The sequence below is a fragment of the Sorghum bicolor genome, chromosome 6 (genome assembly GCF_000003195.3).
Source record: "Sorghum bicolor cultivar BTx623 chromosome 6, Sorghum_bicolor_NCBIv3, whole genome shotgun sequence".
In the NCBI taxonomy this organism is placed as follows: Eukaryota; Viridiplantae; Streptophyta; class Magnoliopsida; order Poales; family Poaceae; genus Sorghum; species Sorghum bicolor.
Genome location: NC_012875.2, coordinates 14,685,598 through 14,703,063, shown reverse-complemented (window position 1 = coordinate 14,703,063; position 17,466 = coordinate 14,685,598). Strand labels below are relative to the sequence as shown.

The following is a 17,466-nucleotide window of genomic DNA, read 5'->3' as shown; positions in this document are numbered from 1 at the left end:
CTATATCTTTAAATATGGAAAAGTAGCTATTCTATCCGCAAGCGCACAGATAAAACATGTCATTGTAGCATTTCACCAGGATAAGTATCCAGGTATCGTTATTTATAATTTTGCTCGGGAGAACTAAGGAGATTAAATTAAGGGCAAAATCTATCAAGGCATAGACTAGAGATAAACTTGCAAGAACATGATTACTAATGAGAAACTCGTCACACAGTCACTTACTTTAGCATGGGGTAAACCATAAAGATAATGACAATGAATTATAAGTTACAGGGATAAATAACACAGCGATTAGAAAATAGACTACTCCTCATATATGTAGGTGATGTCGGATTAGCTAGAGAATGGATTCTAAGTTATCTACTAACTACTAAGTCATAATCTACTCTAGTTATCTACAAGATCATATATAGCATAAAAGACTCTTCATTCATGTATAAGGAACATTGATAAAGTAAATCAGAGCATCGCATGACTTACTCCACAATACCGGTTCTGCCTGTCCTATCAACAGAGGGTGGACTATATAAGAATCAATGATGCTGTCACTATCGCGAACTACCACACGACCCGGCCAATAGGATACATTTGCAGATAAATAACATCTAAGCACCACGCTCACATGTGATCTATCACCTAACTTCCTCGCGTCAAGAGCTAAGCGCTTTGCAAACTTATACATAAACTCATTATCAATTAGAACTATATCAAATATAGAACTAGAGCAAACTAAGAACATAATAATTAGAGACATAATATAATTAGAACAAAGAATTAGAGAAAGATATGAATAATACCAATCTTTATTACCGAAGATCCGAATCCAGAGCGTAGTGCTCTACTTCTCTAATTGCTATCTAATCAAACCTCTAAACTTGAAGGATTAGGGAGTAGCTAATTCTAATTCTCTGTGGGAGAGAAGCTCTAAACCCTAACTTTGATGGCTACCTCTGCATAATGATTACTTCTCTTCTCCTCTCCCTCTAGGGGGGAGGCCTTGGTTATATAGTCTTTTCAAGTGAATGTGGGCCGTCAAATCAAACCGACATTGATTGTGTGGTTTAAATTGATCCTTTAGGTCGGTGGAGCGTAGTCCCGAAGCAGAGTCCCGATTTGACTCCTACCCTGGGCGGGCGCCCAAGGGGGGTGGGCGGCCGCCCTGCCCTCGAGCCCGATCGTGCTATCGTTCGTTCCTGTGGCTTCTGGACTCTTCTAGATTGAATAAAATTGCGCGGCACGTAATTATCTCGTTGTAAACTTGACATGTGGGCCTTCTCTCCATATTCTCTGATAACCCCCTGCAGAAATAGATAAACACCAAAGCTCGTGGAATTCTGTCATATAAAACCCTAATTCTAGATGTTTGTTTCATATTGATCCTTTTTCATGTTTATTTGATTATTAATTTTAGTACTTAAGGACCGTCAACAAACTCCCCCAAGCTTACCCTTTGCTCATCCCTGAGCAACCAGTTAAACTCAGACGGATCAGGAGTTGCTTCGATGTTTTCTTTCCTGACAGGCACACATGCTTTTACATAAAATTCTTCCAGATTAGAGTGAAGTGTAATGGAGTTTTAGAACCTGTACTTAAATCTTAAGTAATCGAAAGACAAAATAATTAAGTCAAGCACTATCCCTCCTGTCTATACTTCACCTTTGTTCCAGAGTTTTTCATAAGTTTTCAAAATAAAAACTCAGAGTTCCCAGCAATAATCTCTCAAGTCTCTCTATATGTGGTATTTGTGGATCCTTACCATAATGTCACTTACCCATAGCTAATGAAATATTTAAGTGGAGCTCATAGGAGTGAAAAACAGCTCATACATATGTTGTCTAATCGAGCCATGGATCCAAAGGAACTCAGCATATAATTAAATCAAGATGTGCTTGTGTGATGGAGTAATTGATAGTGATGGTGAAAATATATAAGTGATAATAAAACTTATTTCTCATTGCTCCTCATATTGCTATCTCTCCTCCTCTTTGATCTTTGCTTTGGGAGAACATGGGCTATCTTTTTCTCTTCTTTTTTTTTCAGGTGGGTAGTAGACACCCCTAATTCTACTGTCGGACACTTGTCCATTTTTTCTGCTCAAGTGGGCATCTTTGTACCCCTAATTCTACTTCGGACACTTGTCCATTTTTACCTCTCGTCTCACTCTTTTTCTTTCTTTTTCGAGGTTCCGGGCACTTGCCCCTTTTTATTTCCTCGTATATTTTTGCATAACCCATGCCTCTTCTGCATTAAATCTGTTCAGAGAGAGAGAATATCAATACTTGGGACAGTGAGTGATAATATTTTTAGCAATTTTAATGATTGATGATGAATGTTGTGGTAGATGTGTGCAAATAAATATCTTAATTTAACCACATGAAAAGCTCCTAAGGGTCTACACAGCTCGATCAAACTCAATGTAAATATAGTAAAAGATGTTATAGCAAGTATGGCTGTGGTAGGTAGTTTGTTATGCTAGGAACTCATCATGTGATTTGTAAGTTTTCAAAATAAATCTCTAGAACTTAGTGTAGTAGGAACAAGATAAACAGCAGCTCAAACTTTGTATTATGCCTTTCTCTTACCTAGACTTTAGTTTTATATTTCCCATAGATAGTAATTTCAGTTTTAGTAATTCCTAGAAGAACTCTAATATAAAAGCTAGGTACTTGAAAGTAAGCAAACAGAGCAACTGTTCATCATTTCCATTATGAATTTTTTTGGTCTCTTTGTTTTTCTAGAGATTAAACTTAGCAGGAAAATAAAGCACACTTATCTACACACTCTTTTTATTTTGTTTTCATGTTTATAAAGTGCAGTAAATTAAAGCAAGAAAATATTTATTTGGTTTTCTAAGTTTTTTTTCATAAGATAAATAAAATACTAAGACCGAATAGAATAAATAAGAAGAGCAAATAAAAACTTACTTGATAAATTGGGAAGGAACTCCCCCAAGCTGGATGTTGCTGTCGGTCTTACCCGATGTTCCAGAACCGCATCATGGTTGTGATGTTGTCGTTCATTGTTGTTGTATCTTGTCTCAGCTCTTGTACTGCAGCGGCATGGTCCTGGTTCCATTTTTGTTGCTCTTCCAGGAGTCTTCCATGTTCTGCTTGCGTGTTCTGGATGTCAAGGAGGGTGTTGTCGGTACGAGTGAAGAAAACACCGGCCTCTTGATAGTAGTCATTCGTGAAAGCGTAGGAGGCATCGGAGTATTGTCCTGCATCAAATTGAGGCGGAGGTCTGGATCCTGAAGCTCCATATGGATCAGTGGAGTACCTGCCCGTATGAAAAGGCGGGTTTGTCCACTGGTAATCTTGGCTCTCCGGCCATGTCTCCTCTGTTGGCTCTTGTGGTTGCGTATGATGAACCCATGGGTCTCGAAGGACTCGGGGGTTGTAATCGCAATAATGCAGGTGCGCTGCTTCTTCTGGTCCAGGGTCAGCTCCATACCAGGTGCGTTCTCGGTGAGTGGTCATCCTTTCAGATGCCACTCGCTGTGGAGTTTCTGGTTCACTGGTGTTGCTGCAATCTCAATCAAAAAGTTTTGAACAACGTAGAGGCCAAGGTTCAGGTTAGGTAACCGAATCTTGCCTTTATCATCATATAGCATATACATTATATTCCCCTCTTTCTTTAACATCCGAGCCTGTCTAAATGTGTCATAGCCATGATAAATTCTTAACTCATCTATGAAGTCCAACGATGAGTTTTCTAGTAAGTGAAGATTAAAGGCTAGACGAGTGATAAGTGAAGTACATCCTACTGGTCCCTGAAGACTAGGTATACTAAGCCAATGAGAAACTAAAAGTGTAACAGGTGAAGTGGGTACTTTACTAATAGCAGCATATAAAAGTTGTAAATCTCCTACTCTTACTTTCATAATATCATCACGATAGAAAAGATTGTACCCAAGCCATTTGTGGAACATCCTAATAGTGGGGTGCTCCATGTCACTGGTTCGGGCTTGACTATAAAAATTATCTCTAGATATTTCTCTCCAAAACTGGTGTCTCTCAAAGTTAGGTAGGTCGGAGTCAATGTTCAGGATGCATCTTGAAGAGAAACCAAGATGGTCACTCAGTTCTCTCCAAGACAACATAATCTCTTGTTTGAACATCCGAAAAACAATTCTCCCCTCATAGTATTGTAAAGTGCAAAGAAATTCGAGGGTGAGAAGACGAGAACCCAGCTCAGTTATATTCCAAAAATTTGTCCAACCTATCATCTGGAAAATTAAGTCAAATTCAGTGTCCATACCTGTTTCTTGTAGTAAGATTGGATCGAGAGTAGGGATGTGAATAAAATCTTTGTTCTTCAATTGCTGATAGACTTCCTTCTCCCTTTGGGTCTTCAGTCCTAGGTCTCCTATCTTGAGAAGGACCTTAACTTGCTGACCAGATGAAGATGATGGAGCTTGTGTGGGTGTCGAGTCGACGCTCATCTCTGATGGCTGTGAGGAGTGTCAGGCTGAACTCCTTGTACCAATGTTCTTGAGAGCCTTCCCTGCATTCTTCACCTTCTTAAACATCCTGTAAACAAAAGTTGGCAAAAACACAACTAGTGGAAAATGTGAGAGAAAATGTTAGTGGTCGGCTGTCCGGAGTGTCAGTAGTCCAGGGGTTAATCGTTCAAGATAAGTTTCTATTTTGGCAGAACCTCCCCCTAAACAACTTTTACTTCTGCTTAGACAACTACTTACTAGGTGAAACTCACTCTCTCACTCAAAAGAACTCCCAACCTTCTCACACTCAGAGCTATTCTCTGGAAACCGAGAACTACGAGCTTGCAAGGTTTTCTGAAATGTGTGTGTGAAGAGAAGGAGAGCTGGAGGTGGCCATTTATAGGCTGAGCAGGGGACAGGGCGGGCGCCCTGGGTAGGTGGGCGGGTGCCCACCCCTGGTGTCCATCCTGGGTGTGCCTCCTCCACTTGCTTCCTTGCTTTGATCTCACGCAGAATAATATTGTGTTGGTGGTGGTTGGACGGTGGAAAGATGTCAGGTGAGTGGAAACATATTGGTGGATGAAATTATGTGATGGGATGTATGTGAGGTGAAGTGTATGACATGTGGGACCCAAGGAGTGTGGGTCATGCTTCTAGAAGATTAATATAATTAAATATAATACAGGAAAATCTATGAGAATTGAAACTTAATGATAATGATAATGGAAAATATTTTTTTGTGCCTCCACAATAATTAATAAATATGGGTTGTTACACACCATGAATATTATTTATATGGGGCTTTTTATTATTATAATAATGCTATGAATATATATGACTAATGCAAGAATTAATTATGCAAGAATTTAATATGAGAAAATTAATAATGCGGATAAATACCGATTTACCTCCCGGTGAGGGTTTGGGATTTTTAGGTCCCCCAAGCTGGACCTCCAAATCTTTTAATCTTCTGAGTTACCTTCCTCCGGAGATGGTGTCTCCAGTGGTTCTTCATGAACTTCCTCCACTGTAGAGTCTCTCTCTGGTCTGGGTTTGAATGTGAAGTGTTCTTCTTGACCGTTTATGTTGAATTTGATTTCTCCTTTTCCGACATCAATGTGGGCATTGGCAGTGCTCAGAAATGGCCTTCCAAGGATGATGGACACTTTTGAGTCAGGACTCATGTCGAGTACTACGAAGTCTACTGGCACCAGGAAATCTCTGATCTTGACTGGAATGTTTTCGGCGATGCCCAGCGGGTGTCGAACCGATTGATCCGCTAGTTGTAGGCACATTGATGTTGGTTCTAGGGTCGCATGCTCAAGCTTTTTGTAGACTGATGCTGGCATCACACTGACACTTGCTCCGAGATCACAAAATGCATTGTTGAAGTGTTGGTTTCCGATCGAGCAGTCAATAGTGGGACATCCGGGATCTTCCTTCTTCTTTGGTGGTTTGCTGAGGATGGCCGCACTACATTCTTCCGTCAGCTTGATAACCTCAGTGGTGGGTAGTGGTCTCTTCTTGTTAAGAATATCTCTGATGTACTTTGCATATGTAGGTACCTGTATGGCATCGAGTAGAGGTATGTTGACATATAATTTCTGAATGACCTCTACAAACTTACCAAACTGCTCATCCGACTGCAGTCCACTGTTTCTTCTGGGAAATGGCAAGTAGTTGGTGTCGTAAAAATCTTTCCTCATTTCTCTAGTTCTTGGTGGTTGTAGCAGATCTTCTGCTTCAACTGGGCTTTCTTCTTCTATCACTGTTGGTTGCACTGGTGCTGATGTTCTTTGTTTCTCTTTTGGTATGGGGGATCTCTAGTAGCTTTGCCTCCTCTAGTAGTTATATTCTTTACCTGCTCAATGTTAGTAGCAACAGGCAGTGCAGCAGCTATCTTTATTAATTTAAGCTCTACCCTTTTATTAAGAGTGTTTTGCTCATCAAAGGCAGTTAGTAGAAAATCCATTTTATTGTGTATATCTTTTAGAGATGATTCATTTGTATCTAGCCTTTGTTTAACTTCATCATTAATTTTGGTTTGTTGAGCAATTCTCTCTTTTAATGAAAGTTGCTTGAAAGTATTACCTGAATTCAAACCTTTGCTATTGGGTTGACTCGAAGTTGGTTGATATTTGTATGCTGTCTCAATGGCCCTTTGATCTTCTTTGAACTTGGCCCTCTGGTCAATCCAATGGAGCAAATTTTCCATCTTAGTTGATAGTGCATTTACTTCTTCTGGTATTTCTTCAGTTTGATGACATTGTTGAGCTTTATCTTGGAACCAGCTTTGGTTTTCTGCTATCTTATCCAAAAGTATCTCTGCTTTTCCAGTTGTAAGCTCCAAGAATGATCCTTTAGCTGATGCATCTAGGCACTCACGAGCCTTCTGGGTTAATCCATGGTAGAAGGTCTGCATAAGTAACCATGTGGCCATTCCATGGTGAGGACAATCTGATATGTATCCTTGAAAACGCTCCCATGCTTCTGAAATGGCTTCTATCTTCTGTTGTTGGAAACTGACAATATTTCCTCTTAAGGCAGTTGTTTTGCCTATAGGGAAAAACTTTGATAGAAAGGCATCCGACAAGTTCGTCCAGTTGTTGATGTTATCTTGATGAGTGTAGAACCACTTCCTCGCTTTCTCTTCTAGTGAGAATGGAAAAAGGCAAAGCAGTATGACGTCCTTGTCAACTCCGTTGATGTGGATTGTGCTTCCAATCTCTAAGAAATTCTCCAAGTGTGCACTAGCATCTTCATGTGCCTTTCCACTGAATTGTGTAGCTTGTACCAAATTGATGAGGCTTGACTTGAGCTCAAACTCAGGTATTCCTTCTTCTACTGCAAATCTTGGACCAGTTGGAATGTTCTCAAGGCTTGGAGCAGAGAATTCTTGCAAGGTCTTTTGTGCCATAGCTTCAGCAATTGGTAGCTAGCTTCTTCTTCTCTTGATTGCTTTGGTTCTGATGATGAAGAGTTGAATGTACCCAAAGTCAATCCTGATATACCCTGTATAAAAATATAAACATAGAAAAACAACAGGGTGAACCTGCCAAAGCAGAGATGCCTTGTTATGATTTCTCACTTAGTAGCTGTTTTTATGCAATTATTTCTCTATAGTCTAGTCTAATATTTTATATGAATAACCTTGACTGATTTTCTGGCTTTCCTAAGTATTACCCTTTTGTTCCCCTTTATGACTTATTCATGAGACTCCCCGGCAACGGCGCCAGAAATGCTTGTTGACACTAGCTAACACCACTTAGATACTAGGTTGTCATCCCCAGCATGGTGCCAGAGTGTACAAAGGTATTTATAAATGTAAAGGCTCTCTAGAAAATAATCTATTCTATCCGCAAGCGCACAGATAAAACACCTCATTGTAGCATTTCACCAGGATAAGTATTTCAGGTATCGTTATTTATAATTTTGCTCGGGAGAACTAAGGAGATTAAATTAAGGGCAAAATCTATCAAGGCATAGACTAGAGATAAACTTGCAAGAACATGATTACTAATGAGAAACTCGTCACACAGTCACTTACTTTAGCAGGGGATAAACCATAAAGATAATGATAATGAATTATAAGTTCTAGGGATAAATAACACAGCGATTAGAAAATAGACTACTCCTCATATATGTAGGTGATGTCGGATTAGCTAGAGAATGGATTCTAAGTTATCTACTAACTACTAAGTCATAATCTACTCTAGTTATCTACAAGATCATATATAGCATAAAAAACTCTTCATTCATGTATAAGGAACATTGATAAAGTAAATCAGAGCATCGCATGACTTACTCCACAATACCGGTTCTGCCTGTCCTATCAACGGAGGGTGGACTATATAAGAATCAACGAAGCTGTCACTATCGCGAACTACCACATGACCCGGCCAATAGGATACATTTGCAGATAAATAATATCTAAGCACCACGCTCACATGTGATCTATCACCTAACTTCCTCGCGTCAAGAGCTAAGCGCTTTGCAAACTTATACATAAACTCATTATCAATTAGAACTATATCAAATATAGAACTAGAGCAAACTAAGAACATAATAATTAGAGACATAATGCAATTAGAACAAAGAATTAGAGAAAGATATGAATAATACCAATCTTTATTACCGAAGGACCGAATCCACAGCGTAGTGCTCTACTTCTCTAATTGCTATCTAATCAAACCTCTAAACTTGAAGGATTAGGGAGTAGCTAATTCTAATTCTCTGTGGGAGAGAAGCTCTAAACCCTAACTTTGATGGCTACCTCTGCATAATGATTTCTTCTCTTCTTCTCTCCCTCCAGGGGGAGGCCTTGGTTATATAGTCTTTTCAAGTGAATGTGGGCCGTCGGATCAAACCGGCATTGATTGTGTGGTGTAGATTGATCCTTTAGGTCGGTGGAGCGTAGTCCCGAAGCAGAGTCCCGATTGGACTCCTACCCTGGGCGGGCGCCCAAGGGGGTGGGCGGCCGCCCTGCCCCCGAGCCCAATCGTGCTCTCATTCGTTCCCGTGGCTTCTGGACTCTTCTAGATTGAAGAAAATTGCGCGGCACGTAATTATCTCGTTGTAAACATGACATGTGGGCCTTCTCTCCATATTCTCTGATAACCCCCTACAGAAATAGATAAACACCAAAGCTCGTGGAATTCTGTCAGATAAAACCCTAATTCTAGATGTTTGTTTCATATTGATCCTTTTTCATGTTTATTTGATTATTAATTTTAGTACTTAAGGACCGTCAACAACGAGCGGCGCCCGCCGGTGGCCGCGACCTGCCCGACGCCGAGCTCCCCCTAATCCACTGAGGACCATCCCCTAGATCTCCCTCGCCGCTCGGACGTGCTCCCACCTCTCAGTCAAGTCAAGCAGCATCGCCTGAATCTTCCCCGCCGCGAAGCCCCCTAACCGACTGCGGCCAGGTGCGGCGGCGGTTGTCGACCGCCCTCGTCAGGGTGAGGTAATCTCCGAATCCCATCGAAACAATAAATTAGAATGCTCGTCAACTCTGTGAATGTCTATAGTATTAGCGATAGATTTCATACTCTGAGGGAAGAAATTAGTATCATAGCTACTCGAATCATCATCAATGTTCGCCTAAATGGGCTAAACGGCCGTGTAAACGGTGATTAAACGGTAAACAAAGTATGTCCGTCTTGTTTAGGCCATAAACGGTAGGCTAAACGGCCAGACCGTTTAAACGGTCAAAGACGTTGAAAAACGGCCTGAACGGGAGAGACGAAAACGTGTTAGGCGAGCCTAGACGGTAAAAACATGTGTTTAGCACACCGTTTAGGCGATAGACTGACAACTTGAACGAAGGATTTTTTTGGAATCGGGAGCGCGCCCAACACGTCCAGCATTGCCGCCCAATTTTTAGCACCATATATATATGTGAGATGCATCAGCTCTTAGGGTTTCTTTCAAATCCACAGAGCCGCCGCCACCTCTTATCCTGTTCGTCACTTCCTCTGGCCCGACGGCACCGAGAGCCCGAGATTTAGCCGTGGTGTGTCCTTGCTTCCTTCAAGCTCCAGCAGCGGCGCGTGCCCCTACCTCGCCATCCGCTCCTGTAGTCATGGAACCTTCCTCAGCCGTGGCCCCATCACCTACCTAGGTTGCCGCCCACGCGCTCTATCTGTGCCGCGCCGCGCCGCCACCGCCACCGCCACCGCAGTGGCTGCTGGCTACGTGCTCCCTGCGTGGCGAACTGGGCTGGCCAGTAGAGTTGCAGTCTCCGCGTCTCCAACCTTCTTCAGCGGTTGTGCATCTATCGTGCAACCACCAGAGCACCAGGTAATTTCTATTCTCTCCACTCTTCTCTATTTTAATTACTTTGATAGATCTGGATGTCTGTAGACTGTGGACATTACGTACCACCACAGCACCCGTGCTTATGCTCTTGGTCTATGGATTGGGTTTATTAATTTTGGAGATTGATTATTTGATTGTTCCCTTCAAACCAGTAGCTAGTCTGCTACTGCTGCTAGCCTGCTAGTTCTATTAATTTTGTATGCAAGATGTAATCTTGGTTGATTGAATGTTCCAACCATACAATCTGTCGTAGGATGTCATCTGTTGCCTCAAATCCTACCGATGGCAGCAGCCAACCCACTAAGCTGAAGAGGAATTCTGATGATATCGGTTGGGATTATGGAGTGTTGGTGGATCCATCCAACTTGAATATCATCAAGTGCAAGCTATGTGGTCTACAGGTGACATCAGGGATATATAGGATAGGCTGGACAGCCCATTACACTTGGCTGCATATTTTTTAAACCCATATTATAGCTACAGTGATGATTCCATATTTAAGAATGATCAGATTATGGATGGATTAATGACTGCTGTGGAGACTTTTTTCCATGGTGACTATGACAAGCAGAACAAAGTGCTCAATGAGGAGCTACCAAAGTTCAGAGATAAAGAAGGCCACTTTGGAAAACCTGTAGCAAAGAATGGCTGCAAGGACTACAATTTCGACCCAGGTACTGATCTTGCCTGATTTGTAGCTGTATTCATTTCTATACCATTTATTTGCTGCACATATATTGTTTATGCCTCGCAGCAAAATGGTGGGGCAATTATGGGACGCAAGTTCCAACTTTGCAAAGGATGGCTATAAGGATTCTCTCTTTAACGTCTAGCTCTTCCGGTTGTGAAAGGACCTGGAGCTGTTTTGAAGGAGTAAGTTTCTAACTCCAAATTGTATTATTAATACATATCATTTGTTATTTTAGATTTATAATTTGTGAATCGGCAATGGACTTAGATTTGCACTTGTAATTTTGTAGAATCATACAAAGAAGCGAAACAAGCTAACAAGTGAGCGTCTCAATCAACTTGTTTTTGTGCAATACAATAACAAGATGAATGGGAAAAAAGTGAAGGCCAAGAAGAACCAAAACATGGATCCTCTTCTAGGGACTGATTCAAATCGTGCTCAAGGATGGCTTGTTGAAGGTGGTGATGAAGAGGATGCTGAGCCAGTTTGTGGGCTGACATGGAAGTTAATTGAAGAGGCATGTGGGGTTGAGGAATGTGGGAAACTTCGTAGAAGTGCAAGGCTGGCCCAAATGAGAGATGTTAGTGAAGATGAATTTCAGTCTGAAGAAGAGCCAACCAATGAGGAAGACATCGACTTTGAGTCTGACCAGGAGGATGTTGTCCCAGTTGTTGGGGAGGATGAGCAGGATGGGGAGAATGAGGACTAGTCCCTTTACTGCACATGCAGGGCTGTTTATTTTATTTAGCTTTCGCTTATGACTTAGAAGTTAGAACTAATTTATATGCATTTCTATGAACTTTTGCTATGCCTCTACCATTAGCCAGTCTGTAGCTTTTGTGCATGCCATGACCCATGACCATGAGTAGTCGACCTGACTTTTGGATATTTTGGGGAGGAATTATAGCAGAGGCTAGATGCCACATTTGTATTTTGTCATACATGAATGCATGATGCATATCTGTTGCACGCATGTCATATGTACTGAACATTGAAGTGTAATGGATTTATGTGACCATGTCTCATGACGACATGACGTGATATTATTCTTGGTTCATGTTGTATGCTTGTGAGTTGTGACATTGATATTGTGTTTGGAAATCCGAAAAATGTATTTTTATATGCATAAATCTGTATTTTTTGGTGAAATTATACAAATCTGTTTAGTCCGTTTAATTCCGTTTAAACGGCGTTTAAACGGTCTAAACAGTAAACAGAGGGTGACCGACCGTTTAACGTTTACCGTTTACGAAAACATTGATCATCATACTGTTAGGATTCATAGTCTGTATCATAGCTACAGACTAGTATCTCTATTGGAGTTTTGAAGAAAGAAAGTATTATACCATGAAACTATTTATAATTTTATATGAAGTCATAACATTAAAGTTAAAATCCTTAAAATATGTCATAAACGTTGTGAGAAATGAGTTGGAGTGCATACTGTCAGGTGCCAGTATCATGCCTTGAAAAAAGTAATAAGCACAAATAAATGGATGGAAATGAGTTAGAATTTTTCAACTAATAGTGATATGTTTCTTCTTTTGTAGAGCAAGACTTATCAGAAGGGACCCGGAGCACCTCAGCGACCCTGGTCGTCTTCGTCGGTGTTGCGGTCGTGCCTGCACTGCATCGCCACGCCACTGCACCAACTCACCACTGCACCGCTAGCCTGTCTCCACCACCACCGTAGGTATAATTGAGCTCTCTTCCTTATCGTTGTCATACGTAGATCGGTATAGCCTAGTTAGGTGTCTCCCGTCGGAAACAGATACAGTTTGAGCTATGTGGATCTCTACATAACTATAACCGTATCTATTTTGGATTGTCCACGTTTTTTTGGACAGCCTGCGGATGCGTAGATGGGTTAGTTTTCATGTTCTGCTCGGATCCAAGATGAAGTTTTGGCACCACCTCCCTATTGTTCTTCGGATACACACTCTCCCTTGTAGGACGTGTATCGGGAGAGCAGCGGGGAGGTGCTGCCAAAATTTCGTCTTGGATTGGAGTAGAGCATGAAAACTAACCTTATCTACGCATTTGTGGGTGGGATTAGGACCTATCCTCACCTATTAGACAGTAGACACGCCGTGCAAATTCGATTGATTGTTATATTAGTCCATTATGTGTATATGCTAAAGGATGGATAACCATGAGCGGATGTACACGGGACGCCCAAGTCATACTCAAATGACACGTGAATGGATGGATAAGACCGAGAAATTTTTGGAACATGCATTTAAGGCAGCTAAGGGAGCGATAGACACGTTCTGTCCCTGCAGCCAATGTGAGAACAAAAAAAGAAGAACAAGGGAAGTCATGATGAAGGATCTTTGCAAGTATGGATTTATGCCAAACTATACCCGGTGGGTGTGCCATGGTGAACCCTATTGTCCTAGAGAGGAGTCCGTGAGACAACACTTGGAGTCATTTGATGGTGATGGCGGGGTAGCAGGATGGTTAGGTGACTATGAGGATGCGACGTTTGTGGAAAGTCCTACGGAGGACGAGCACGAGGATGAGGAGGAGCCAGAGCCGAGCGCTAAGGCGTTCTTGGCCATGTTAGAGTCGGCACAAAAGCTCCTACATGAGAAGACAACGGTTTCTCAACTTGATGCCATTGGGCGTCTACTAGGGTTGAAGTCCCAGCATAACATGACTCGAGCCTGCTTTGATGATATGATGGCAATTATTGGGGGCCTACTTCCGGAGGGTCATCATCTGCCGAGTAGCCTGCACGAGTCAACGAGACTCCTTCGGGCACTAAAGATGCCATATGAGCAGATACATTGTGGTCCGAAGGGGTGCGTCCTATTTAGGGAAGAACACAATGATGCAAAGTACTGTCCAAAGTGTAAATCCTCTAGGTATGTAGAGGTAGACAAAGGTGATGGAAAGAAGCAGCAGAATGAGAATATCCCCATGAAAGTCCTAGGACACCTTCCGATCATACCGAGGCTCCAACGGCTATTCATGTCCGAGGAGTCCGCAAAACAGATGACATGGCACAAGAATGGTGTAACACCCCAGTGTTATGGTTGCATCAAGCATGTGCATAGCATGAGCATCATCATTTACTCAAAGCATATCATGATCATCATCTATCTTGAGCCATGTCATTCTATGCAAAAATGTGTTTTAAATTGCTTAAATAGGCTTCTTATGCTTATGTTTGAGTGAACAATGTTTGTGTTTGTGCCCAATGCCTTGGTAATTTGTTTATCTATGCTTAACTTAATCTTGGGAACAATGTTCATGTTGATCACTTCTCCAAAATAATCACTTAAGTCATACTTATGCAAATAGGCCCTAGAAACCTCTTTTGCTTAGGCTTTTAAAAAGTGTTTCATAAAGTGTTTGCATGTCAAAACTTCCTACAGCAAAGTTGTAGCAAATTTTATAAGGAACAAAAGTTTTTTTATGGCCATCTCATGAAAATGATCACAAATAGCTCAAAAGTGGCCCACAAGGCAGATCTGGGGTGGTTTCCAATACTTAGAAAAATTTCTAAGTCCTGGGTGCTTTGCAGTTTGCTCGAGGGGGTGTTCTTCATCTTCCAGTTTGAATTCTAGGCCGAATCAAGCTTTGATCTTGTAAGCATTGTTGGAGTACTCGTGTAGCTCTCCAGCATGGAGCAATTAGCCAGCAAAATCATCGAGTGATTAGGGAGTAATCTGTCGTGCAAAACCGAGTTTCAGTCGGTTTGGGGAGACTGAATCGCGTCGTCGTCAGACAGGGGGAGCTCGCCGGTGTGCCGCGTGTCTGGACTCGTGGCGTCCGTACGTCGCCGTTGGCCCCGCCCGTCAGTCCTCCGCGCATCCTTCAGCTCGCCACGGCGCCCCCGGTCGCGTGGACAGCGCCATTCCACTCCCGGTATCCTCTCTCTCGCGCGCGTCGTCGTTTCCGCGTCGCCGCCGTTGCTTCGGCGAGCTCGCGCGCGCGCATCCCCGTGTCTCCGGTCAAGCAACTCCGTCCAGTGCTCCGCAAGCCTCTCCTCTCCACCGTCGTCAAGTTGGCTGCGACTGCCGAGCCTCGGTGAGCCCGCATTGCCTGCTCCGACGCGAGCTTACCTCGCCGGAGTTCCGCCATGGCCACCGGCGTCGTGGCCAGGGCTCTGTAGTCCACCATTCCTTCTCATTCTTGTCCCAAAAGCTTCGCTAGGTCTTGCTGTTGCTCGTCCGCGTTCTCTTCTGCTCTGTCTCCGGCCAGAGACGCCGGCGGTCGGCCGCGCACCACCGCCGTGCTGCCATTCGCGCGGGCAAGGTACCTAGGGTCCGGTAGAGTTAGGGTTTTGGGCACCGCTAGATGCGGAATGCAGTGGGGAGCACGATGGTGCCCTTGGCCAGCGCCGAGACCTCGCCGTCGACGAGATCTCCGGCGGTCAAGCCGCGCCTCTGCTTCCGTGTCGCTGGCAGGTGGGGTCCGTTGACGCGCGGGTCCCCTCTGTCAGTCTCTCTTTCTCCTTTATTTAAATCAGGGTTTGAGCTGATTTTGTAAAACTCATATCTCTAGTTCTGCTGATCCAAAAATGTTGAAACAAATTTGGTGGTGTTTCTTGAGATGGCTAGTATTTAATAAAAATATAAAATGAACCATGCTTTCTGAGAAATTATTTATTAAAGATTTAATCTTGTTATTCATGGATAAATGCATATCTCTTGTTATACTGCTTAGTTTACTCTGAAATTTTTATGGTGGCCTTTGCATGACATTAGAGTGCTCTGATAAATATTTCAGTATTTTTGGAGCACTGCAGCTTTGTTATGTAATTTATGATTGAAATGTGGCTTGTTTTCTTGTTTAAATTATATAAATTAATTGGTGCTTATGCTGGTGCTCTACTTTGGTAGTAAACAGGCTTATGGTATCCCTAAGATATAAATAATCTGAAATCTGTTGTTTGGCATAATATAAGTCATGTTTCTGAATTTATGAAATAAACACCTAGGCACATGTTAAATACATATCTTTATTTTGGTATGTGCTTTTGCTCTGAAATTTTTCTGGTGATACTTTGATGATGTCCTTGTGCTTCTATAATTTTTGTAGATGTTTTTGAGCACTTTGACTAATATCTTGTAATTATGCTTCTTTCTAGAATTAATTAATAAATGCCTTGTTAAATAAATGTTTGGAAGTCTTCATCTGGTGTTCTGGTAACCTTGTAATATGTTTGTGCTCATAGTTCTTGTGGTTGGCATGGTTTGTGTTTCGATCATGTCATTAAATAATTAACTATAGGGTTAAATGCTGTTCTGGACAGCAAGGGAGCAATTTAACTGTTACTCAATGATAACTTGACTTTCTGTGAAACTTGTCTAAATCAAAGTTGTTCTAAATTTGTTGAACTAGCTGTGGTTTAAATTTGAGGTCATTTGGCCAAGTAGTTTCAAAGTTATAGCTGTTCCAAGTTGGGTTCCAGAAATAGGTGTTCTCTGTTTTTCTGGGACAGAACCTGGAACTTTGTTTAAATGACCAGTTTCTTTTATGAATCTTGCTGTCATATTTGAAGATGAGTTGTAGACAATTTCATAAGCTTTCCAGAATGTCCTTACTCATGTTTGTTGGACCTGTCTATCTTTTGTTATGATTTATTTACTGAGCATACTTATTTTGTGTTGTTTGCTGCTTTAGTGTCATGATAGGTTTTGGGCTATGTTAACTTATTTATTTATGTGAGTAGTATAACTTTTGCTCCGTAAATGAGTGCCCAGTAGGTTGCTTGTGTTAATAAGCATTCATCGTTAGCATGTGCATCTTCTTATTGTTCGAGCATGCAATAGGTGCACCGGACGTGGCAGTTTCCTTCGAGCTCCAAGCGAACCCCGAAGGCCAGGAAGGCAACCAGGAGGTGGAGGTCCAGCAAGGCGGACTCGAAGAGCCCGAAGAAGAAGTTGAGTGCCGGAATCACGAGCCGGCATCGTTCGTGAAAGGCAAGCCCCGGAGCATTCTAAGTCTCCTCTATTTTCGAAAGTTTACTTAATATGTTATATCTATTGATGCATTACGTATAGGAGTTGTGATGAAACTGTTGCTGCATTTTACTCTATCCTTGTCCAGATAACTCACCCTCCCTGGTTATAGAGTTAGGATCGAGTAGTAGCTTAGCTATGCTTTAATCGGTAGAAGTCGGGTGATATCCTGTCATCCGCGCGCTATAGGGTTGTGTCGGATCACGATGGTCTATATGTGCTATCGTGGATGGAACCTGAGTAAATTGACTTAAGCCGGGCGGAGTTTTGCAAGTGTGTAGTAACTCTGTCTGTGGCAGCTAAGGACCGATCGTTGTACGTCCTCTTGTCATGTTGAACGCATGCCTAACACTTAGTTGGCCGGATAACTCGTTCCGACCGCGAAGCCGAGTAGTATGACTCAGGCCGGAAGACCGGCAAGTATAAAGTGCGCACTACCGGAGGAAGTGCGGTGTGCGGGGGACCATTGGCGTAAGACCAAAGGCAGGTGAGTTAAAATTCCTGACCTCCCTGGCAGAGTGGTAGCCCTGGGAGTGCGG

The 17,466-nt window shown here is 42.3% G+C and overlaps 1 protein-coding gene across 1 annotated transcript in view; it reads left to right on the top strand.

Moving 5' to 3' along the window:
• The window catches only part of LOC8086457, a 22,975-nt gene extending 10,965 nt beyond the window's left edge, over positions 1-12,010 (top strand). Inside the window, exons 2-5 of the mRNA XM_021463524.1 lie at positions 9,866-10,246; positions 10,836-10,938; positions 11,019-11,137; positions 11,245-12,010. Coding sequence (XP_021319199.1) covers positions 9,866-10,246; positions 10,836-10,938; positions 11,019-11,137; positions 11,245-11,664 — 1,023 coding nt within the window. The 3' untranslated portion in view covers positions 11,665-12,010. The remainder of the gene's footprint in view (positions 1-9,865; positions 10,247-10,835; positions 10,939-11,018; positions 11,138-11,244) is intronic.